At 40.6% G+C, this 9,585-nt stretch overlaps 1 protein-coding gene across 1 annotated transcript; it reads left to right on the top strand.

Annotated features, from left to right (window-relative positions):
• Nucleotides 1-504: 504 nt before the first annotated feature.
• dync1li1 (dynein, cytoplasmic 1, light intermediate chain 1) lies at nucleotides 505-7,969 on the top strand. Its single transcript, XM_067503110.1, has 12 exons — nucleotides 505-747; nucleotides 1,003-1,076; nucleotides 2,350-2,466; nucleotides 2,570-2,800; nucleotides 3,019-3,173; nucleotides 3,462-3,555; nucleotides 4,054-4,189; nucleotides 4,270-4,381; nucleotides 4,591-4,695; nucleotides 4,789-4,876; nucleotides 4,957-5,079; nucleotides 6,604-7,969. Exons 1-12 carry the CDS (start codon nucleotides 644-646, stop codon nucleotides 6,720-6,722), a joined length of 1,458 nt encoding a protein of 485 aa, XP_067359211.1. The 5' UTR covers nucleotides 505-643; the 3' UTR covers nucleotides 6,723-7,969.
• Nucleotides 7,970-9,585: the final 1,616 nt, after the last annotated feature.

The following is a 9,585-nucleotide window of genomic DNA, read 5'->3' as shown; positions in this document are numbered from 1 at the left end:
ATGAAACTACTTTAGTCGTTGTTTTGTGCTCTATTTGTATGACTGTTTTACAGTCCGTGGTATTTGTTCATCAGTCACCTGTAAAATAAGGGTTAACCTGTATGAAATATTTTATAGGCAACAAATACTAAATTTAGCCTACTGTGCTGAACCAATTTGGTAGCCAAGTCAATTTGAAGTGGATCCAGTTCTTGCATGGTATTACTGTTGGATCTGTATCCTGTATGAGCTTATTGATTTGACGTATTAAAGAGGATTTTTCGTTTGTAATGGATTTGAGTGTTTTCAAAGCTCATTTAAACTGATGGTTTGTAATCATTTTAGCATAGGCTAAGCTGAAATATTATATCCTCCGTACTATAACCTGCTTATAATTTATGATCAGTTTAAACGAGGCTACACAGAATGTCAATATGCCATTTCCCACGGATTTATTTTGACATTTATAGAAGGTAGCTACGTATCTTTGTGTGGATGGTGAGTACAGATCAGTTACTTCGTGGATGAGATCATTTCATGTCTGGGGCTGACTCCAGCTTTGTGCGGGCGGACCACGCCCCGGCCCGGCGTGTGGTGCACCAAGCTAGGTTAGCCCTCAGCTGCTACATCCGGGCGTTCTGGTCGGTTTACAAGCCCTGCGAAGATGGCGACTTCAGGGAGGAGTGCATTATTATCCTCCACCTCAATCGGACCTAAGAGCACAGTGGAGAACTCCAACCCAGATGAGGAGGATGGACAGGATTTATGGTGGGTGCTGGGTTGGTAAAGCTGGTTTATTGTGTGCGGGGGTAGTTGGCGCAAAGGGAACATTGTGCTGGGTGAGGATGGTTTGACAGCTAGCCTGCTAACGGGGCTAGCTAGCATCAGCACCACACAGACTGGGCATCGGGAACACAGCAGAACTAACCTAGCTTGTTTTAGCTACTCGCTGCCTGTCGTTGCTTGGGAATGAATGAACGAGCCTTGTTTCGGTATGTTGTAACGGGGCTCCTCTGTCTGCAGGTCAACCATCCTGAGTGAAGTGTCAACCCATTCAAGATCAAAGCTACCGTCTGGGAAAAATGTCCTGGTCATGGGTGGGTATCTGTGTCTGTCTGCAGCCTCCAGGCTAGTCAGTAAGCATCGTTAGCCCGATGTCCCTGGAGCTGGTGATCATCTCATTCTGGTAGGGTTAGTATTGTTCGAAAGCTAAGCTAGCTCTCTCTGGACTGGTTGTGCTTTTGTGTTCAAGCCCGGTAGCTGGTGCATCGGCTACAAGAGAGAGAGACAGGTGTATTTTCGGAGCCTCCACAAACAGACACACACACACCTCATCGTGTTATATGGGAGACTGGGGCTGCTTTTAAACACTGCAAGTCATTATAGCATTTAGTGGCGGTAGTAGCAGCTACGTGGAGATAATGCTTAGGAACAAACCATCAGTGTTTGAATGTGTATGAAGCAGAGAGGGTGTCTCCCTGCCTCGCTCGGTCCTCGGGATGTAACGTTACACACACACACACGCAAACGCACACCACATGCAGATCCACTTAATCCCCAGCCTGCCATCCTTTCCAGCTAATCGGCCACTTTGTGATGTGTAGTGTGGCTGGAAAGCCATTTGCCTGTTATGTACCCTATGACAATATGTACATGCTCTGCTTCAATTATGATGCATTTGAGTCCCCCTGTCGGTTTAAGTCAATATGGCATAGTGTAAGAATAGATGCAGCCCAGGTTCGAAAACACAGTAACGATGTCTTGGTGTCAGGGCAGTGTTTAGCAAGTGTTAAAACAAATGCGAATACCATGCACTGCTAATAGATATACAGTGTACTAAGGGTGTACATTCATCATTCATGAAAACTGCATAATGAATTAAATCAGTTTGTGTCTGCTGCATTAGTGTGTTTAATTAATAGTCACTATAATGTCAAGCAATTATTTACGTCATTTTATGCTTTTATTCATCTTATGTGTCAGGCAACGGAATATTAGATTTTTGCAGTTACATACAACAAGCAGTTACATACAACAAGCAATGATGTGATGTCACCTTGGGTTTTGGGAAACTGAAACAAACTTCGTAATTAACTACATTTCAAATTTACTATTGAAAACAGTGTAAAATTGTAACTATAATTTAAACACAAATTTTGAAAGGGTTTCGTGAACATCTATGCGCTCTTTTTAACACTGTAGTTATCAACTGCAAGTCCACTACCTTTAGCTGTGGTGTGTTACCTGTATTTGCCTCTTAACAAGCTTTTTCAAGTTTCAAAATTATTTTTTTTATTCTTCTTATTTTTGTTGCTCATTATTTGACAGTATTTTATTTAGATTTGTTTACATTGGATTTATGTGATTTAGGTGAAGTGGGTTCAGGGAAGACTACCATGGTTGCAAAACTGCAGGGAGTCGAGGAGTACATGAAAGGACGTGGGCTAGAATATCTTTACTTCAGTGTCCATGATGACGACATTGATGGTAAGGTCATAAAAACATCATACAGCTATTTGTCACAGCACCTTTTAAAATAATCATTGTTGTATGGGAATGTGCATTTACCTTTCTGCATGTGTGTGTTAAGACCACACTAGGTGTAATGCCTGGGTGTTGGATGGAGATCTTTACCACAAAGGTCTGCAGGGAGTAGCTGTACCAGTAGACATGATTGGCAACACATTGCTGCTGATAACAGTTGACATGTCACGGCCTTGGAACACCCTGGACTCCCTCCAGAAGTGGGCCGCTGTCGCTAGGGAACACATCGACAAACTGCGGATCCCCCCGGAAATGCTGCGGGAGTTGGAGCACAAAAGTGAGTCATACTGACAGCAGTCAGACATGTAGTTGAAATACAAAACAAAGAATGTGCCAGCATTTTTTTTCTTACTTAACAAAATGTGCTTACAGAAATGTAGAATTCAAATGAGAAAGCTTTCTTTCAAAGCTTTTCTAAAAAGCTGTATGTTGGACAACTGGATATAATACCTACTCACTGGGATGTGTATAAATTGTGTTTTTGCGTATTTGTAGTTATAAAACAGTTCCAGGAGTACACAGAACCAGGCAGTGGGGAAGATGGCACTCCGCAGAGGAGGAGTGAAGAAGAGGAGAGTGTGCTGCTGCCGTTAGGAGACAACACACTCACACACAACCTGGGCATACCAGTGGTGGTGGTCTGCACCAAGGTACACATCACTCCCTGGTTACACAGAGAGTTTATGTGTGTAATTATGAGGGCATTTCTCAAAAATGTACATGACTGTGCAAGTTTTGTTATTATAGGACTGCAGAAGATCTTATGCAATGGCTACAGAATGCATTGTTTATTGATTATTTATTAAAAAAGAATAAGAACAAAAACTTTTCTTTTCTTTTTTCTTTGTGTGGACGCTTTTTATCTCAAAGCAGTGCAGTGTTGATTTACCGCATCAACTCACACAGTTTCACCTCTCTGACATCTTACTTGTCCTCAGTGTGATGCCATCAGCACATTGGAGAAGGAGCATGACTACAGAGACGAACACCTGGACTTCATCCAGTCCCACATTAGACGCTTCTGTCTGCAGTGTATCCTTCACTAAAACAACATTCTTTGTTGAGTGTTATTTTTGGCTTGTGTACGTTTGGTTGGTGTAAGCTAAAAGTATTTCACCTCAACAATTCCACAATTCAGCTGTTCAGTAATGAAGATGACCAAATGCAAAGTTCTTGTTAGTATTATTGCTGCAGTACTTTAGTCACTGCTCATGTTTTGTGCACTATTGATATTGCTTTGCTGCAAAGAGACTTCAATAAAGTCAAAGATCAGCCAATACCACTTGAAATTGTTTGGCTTTGAGACTCATTTCTTTAGTCAACAGTAAATGGAAACAGTATTACATTTTCAATTGTTCTTGTGTTTACATTGGGCCAATATTGCACACTGCCTCAGTTCTTGCAATTAGCAGAGGGTTTCCTATAGTGTGGCTTTTATTAAGAAATTTGTTTTTTTTTCACATGTTGGTTTTATTTATGTCACTATGTTTAAAAATTGAGAATTAAAACTACCCTTGACAGCTGTGTAAGACGGAGCATCTCTGGTTTACACATCAGTGAAGGAGATGAAGAACCTTGACATCCTGTACAAATATCTGGTCCATAGACTCTACGGCTTCCCCTTCCACTGCCCTGCGCAAGTGGTGGAAAGAGATGCTGTTTTCATGTAAGAGTGTGTGTATGTGTCTGTCCTAGAACTGTAGGAGCACCAATATTTGGTGGGTAACCCTTTCTGTCTTTTACCAGCCCATCAGGTTGGGACAATGAGAAAAAGATTTCCATACTACATGAGAACTTCCAGACAGTAAAAGCAGAAGACAGCTTTGAGGATATAATAGTCAAACCGCCAGTCAGAAAGGTACCAACTCCCACTAAAAAAACACCTTAACTAAAAAAAATATCCTCTTAGGCAAGCTAAGCTTACAGTGCAAAAAAATTAACATATCATATATCATTACCTTCTTCATCAAATGTGCAGCCAGTGCACCAAACTTTAAAATTGTTGTAGCGCTATGAAGGGGAGCTGGAACCAAAAAAAAATGTGTATTTTTTTTTTCCCCTCACTAGATTGTACATGAAAAGGAGATTCAGGCAGAAGATGACCAAGTCTTTCTCGTAAAACTGCAGTCGCTGCTCGCTAAACAGCCTGCAGTGACAGCTGGACGACCAGTAGTGAGTGGACCTTTTTTCTAGTTTGTTTCACAACAGTAAGGAAACCCCTCTTCATCATCAATATATGTGAAATAAACTGCTGCTTTTTCATAGGACACCACTAGCAGAGCACCAACTGGCTCCCCCAGAACGAGTAATCGCTCCGCAGCAGCCAACGTAGCAAATGCCATGCCCCAATCAGGTAAGTTGTGACCATAACCGATGTCCATTGCTCAGTTAGTTGTTAGGCTGTGTGTCAACTCTACTCCCTGTGGGCTGCAGGTCAAACCAGTGAGGGTGTGTTGGCCAACTTTTTCAACAGTCTACTGACAAAGAAGGCAGGGACAGGGGGACCTGGGGCACCAGGTGGTGGTAACAACACTCCAGGAACTGTACGCAAGTCAGGTAAGGCCACAGCACAGTTTTAGGGCTTAAACACCATCTTAGTCATTTGTCTTCACTCAGTGTCTTTTTAGTTTTTGCCTTCTATCCACATCCTTTACCTTATTATTTTTTTCACATCTGTACTGTCCTCCTGTGCTCCAGACATGAACATAACACATGCACCCATCCATCTCTATGCTGCTTGTATCTCTGTGGGACAGTGTCCTTCATTCTCAATCTTTGTTGTGAATCCACTAATAACATCAATCATAATGTGTATATGTGTATGCACTAGTCAGAGGATGCTGGCCACGTTAAGGTGTGTGTGAGAGATAATCCTCATTTATTGCTGCTTGTGTATGTCTTTTTTCATTCTCAAAAGCATCTGTTTATTTATTTTTTTACCCTATTTCCCTAAGCTTTTTCTTTACTTATCCAAGGAGGAACAATGCTGGGAACAAGCCTCCTGTATCACCCATTTACCTTCTGTGTATGCAAACAGAGCACAGACTGGTCTGAAGGCTGAAAAATGTGTTATAGATGCTGTTCCATTACATATATTTTACCAAAGTTGAAATTTTTGCTGTTTTGTTCAGTGAGAAATGATCCAAACTGAGTTTGGAAAGTTCAAGTACTGGTGCAGGAGATTTTCCCAAAGCTATGTTTAAATCCCTTTTGAGATATATTATTTTGTGCCTTGGTTTTGTTTTCAGGGAAAGCAGTCAGCTGTAGTAAATTAAGAATTTCAAAACTGATATTTAAAGATATTTACAAATGACAACTTTTCAGATCTCTTATAAATTGAGAAAGCTTAGGCATAATCACAAGTTGACTGGATCTAGCTGTTGTGTGTCAAAATATGAAACAAATACATATATTAGTGACTAGACCCACATTCATATAAAGGCAAAAATGTCTCAGATATGCATTTTGTTTTCTTATTCCACTTAAGGGCTAAGAAAATATGCCATTTAAAGACTGTTTGATTTTTTTTTTTCCTAATACCCTATTTTTACTTTGCTCCCCTATTTTGGCATGTTGCTTTTCATTTGTCATAACTAATATCTGTCACAAACTATGCACATGATTGTAAGTAAAGCTGGGTAAAATTGGTAAAAATGTTTCAAACATATTTGCTATACACAAACATAACTCAAAATGCATTCTCTGCAATATGAGAAGGCCAGGGTTTCTATGAATGAGTTCTGGTTTAAAGTTAGTGGCTAGACAGTATTTGCACTAATGCAGCATAGACTCCTGAATGGAACATTACATTTCACTTTTTGCAAATAAAACCAAGATTTGATTCAGCAACACATTACAAAAACGAGCAATCTAAATAAGTTCACAAAATAAATGTCCAAATCAATCCCATATTATCACACCTAGCTCTCATTTTAATCATGTGTAAATGCCTTTGTGCTTATTGAATTCTGCTCATTAATGCATCCAGTAGATGTTTTTGTGTCTCTATATAACGTTTTTCTGTAATATAGTCCTGATTTAAATGTTTTTTTTTTATGTATTTACCCACATTTGATACAGGTTCCAAACTAGGTCTGAGTGATGTACAGGCTGAACTGGACCGCATATCCAGCCGGGAGACTGACTCTGACTTGCCCAATGCCAACGAGACCCCTGCCACCGATGGCCAGGACACATGAAGACCAACACACTTCATCCTAGTCTCCTCCTTTCCCCTCTTCTAACTCAGTCATCTGCCAACTATCTTGTCCTTCCTCCACCCACTCTCACCCTCCCCTAAATCACAACAATGTTGGGGAAAAAAGAAGGAAGTTGGGGCAGTCAAGGAGGGGTGGATGCAGTTTTTCCTCTCCATTGTCTTTCACTCATCTCAAGAAGAAGAACTTACACTTCTTCCTCTGTCTTCTTCCACACCTTGTTCTTCTTCTCCTCCTCTCTCTTCTCTTCCTGGCTGAGGGCGAGTATTTGTCACTGTTACATACAAGGCTGTCTGTTACATGAGAATTAATGGGTGCAAGGGACCAATGGGGACATAAAAGTTGGAATGAGAAGAAGTGAGAGGAGAGTTGGTAAAGATTGATCGCAAGAATAAAGTGAGGGTGTTTTATCCATCCATTTTCTGTGATGGTACAGCTAGTGTTTTTACTTGTAGAAACTGTTGAAGGGCGAAAGAAACTGCACTTAGGTACTATAGGGATGAATGTGTGTATATGTATGTGGGGCAAGGTACTGTACGCTGGGCCAGAATAAGAGATTGAGAACAAAAAAAAAATGCCTGAAACAAAATTGCAAACATTTTTTTTTTTAAGATGAAGGGACAAACATTATCAGTATTTGTATGAGTGTGAGAGTGCTGCAGATGTAGAAAATTAAGGAAGGCACTTCAACCTAGACCTGTATGTTGAGAGATTTCTGGCTGTTTGCATTTCAACCAAAATGCAAAAAACATAACTATGCTCTTTCACTACAAGCTCTTGAAACTGTTGATACACTAAGATTATAGCAGTGCTGTCTGCTAAACTACACAACCCCGACCTGAAAAAAGTATACTACAAAATCACATTCAAGCACTAGTCCTGTTTAGAAGACGCCCCAGGTCCATTGCGGCACCCAGTTCTAAAATTGGCCCCCCTGTGGGTCATACTACTCAAACCTGTAGATAACACACGGTGCACTGAAAAGGGAGGGTGGGTGACTACCTGAGCTTTACTTGTACAGAAAGAAGCACTAGTAATTCAGTTTCATAGGTACTGCAGGCCAGGGGGTGGGTGGGCGTTTGGGCATGGGGGTCAGAACAGGGGAGGGTCACATCAAGAATGTACAGTCATTGTCTTGCTGATTGGTCCTGTTATTTCAGAGCTTTGTGTTGGGCGTTTGTATAATCAGATCTGTTAAATCAGTCCAATAAAAGGTGTATTTATTCGGATTCATCCACCTGGCTTCATTTTCTTTCTTTAGTCATTCCTGCTCTGCTTATGTTGAAGAAAAGTTAGAAATGCCAAGAATAATGACTACAGACTGGTTCAGAGCCTAGATGATTTGGCATTGCAAGATACTGAATTAACATAAAGACATTGGGTAATTATTCAAAAAGCTATTTTTGGATGTGACTGATGTGCATGTTTTAGTGCAAACAGACATTTGATATTTTGGTCCCTTCACTTTTTTGGCATTTATAGTGTTTATTTTGAAATGAATGAAATTGCCATTTTTGTGCATCAATCAAAACAATACCCACCCATTATCTGTTCCCTCTTATCCTGCTAACCAATCCACCACCTTGCTGCCCTACAATAGCCATAATAAAGTGAAAATATGAGTAAGTCTTAAAAATAAAATGGATTCTCTTATTTACAAAGCAATTCTGACCCTTAATTCAGTGACTTTTAGAAACCCCTTTGGAAGCATCCAAGCACTTTAAGACATTACTTATCATTCACATACACACCAGTGGCAACCAGGCCATTCAAGGTGTTCACCTGACCCACCAGGAACAACTTTGGGTTCTGTGTCATCACACTCTCCCAAAGAGACTTCAACATGTCGCCAGGGACGACTAGGAGTAAAAAAGTGACCGTCTGATCCATAGACGACTACCTTAGCTATAGCTGCGTCATGCTTTGTTTTAAACCCTTCCTCAGCCCCCCCAAGATATTTGGGTTGGAATGCAGAAGGCCACAGATTCAAATCCCCAATCCTACCAGGCATGGCCCCACCAAGCCACCAAGGGCCACCCGTTGCCAGGCCCAAGACAAAATGGGAGGGTTGCAGCATTTGGCACAAAAACCCATGCCAAATCATTGTGCGGAACACATTTCACTGTGGCAACCCCTGGAGGGACAAGCCAAAAGCCACTGACTTTTTGTATTGTTTAAGTTGTTTGTCCACCTGGTGTAGACACTGTTTGCAGCTGTCTAGAGGTACATGTGTGAATGCCCAGTACAAGAATCAGTGTATCAAACAAAAGACATGCAAGATGCTTTTTTCAGAGGGATAATATGAATAGGAAATGTTTTAACTGATTATTGTGTTTTGATAAATGAGTATGAGATTCCTTTTCTATTTCCTACAGTAACAATGTGCTCTCTAATGACTCTTTGGACTTTGACCTATTCTGGTCAATGGCATGTCAGACACAGGAGCACATATATGCATGGCACTTTCTGCTATGAGAGAGAAGCTAAAGCATGTGGATAGAAATGAATGTTAGACATAAGACTGTTGTTATACAGGCTTGTAGGTATCTGGAGTTTATGAGTATGTTCCAGTTAAATAATGTGTGCCTGTGAAAAGTCATTGGGAGAGATAGTTGTCACAGGTCTCATGGTAAATGACTTAGTTTAAAATAAGTAAATTTACCAATTATATAGCCCTGTTAGGGGCAATTATTGTTTATTGTATCACATCACAAAAACTAATAAATCACATTTTTAAAATAACTCCCCCACCACCACATACACAAATACACATCACTAGTCTCTGCAAGTCTCTCACATAATTCATTTACTTCAGTGAAATAGTTCAAAGTGGATATGACCGACT

Source organism: Channa argus, chromosome 1 (genome assembly GCF_033026475.1).
Source record: "Channa argus isolate prfri chromosome 1, Channa argus male v1.0, whole genome shotgun sequence".
Lineage (NCBI taxonomy): Eukaryota > Metazoa > Chordata > Actinopteri > Anabantiformes > Channidae > Channa > Channa argus.
This window is presented reverse-complemented; position numbering and strand designations above follow the sequence as displayed.

Coding starts and splice junctions, on each gene's coding strand:
- dync1li1 (XM_067503110.1), top strand. CDS start 644: ATGGCGACTTCAGGGAGGAGTGCATTATTATCCTCCACCTCAATCGGA. Junction 748..1,002: donor GAGGATGGACAGGATTTATG/GTGGGTGCTGGG, acceptor CTCTGTCTGCAG/GTCAACCATCCTGAGTGAAG. Junction 2,467..2,569: donor CCATGATGACGACATTGATG/GTAAGGTCATAA, acceptor GTGTGTGTTAAG/ACCACACTAGGTGTAATGCC.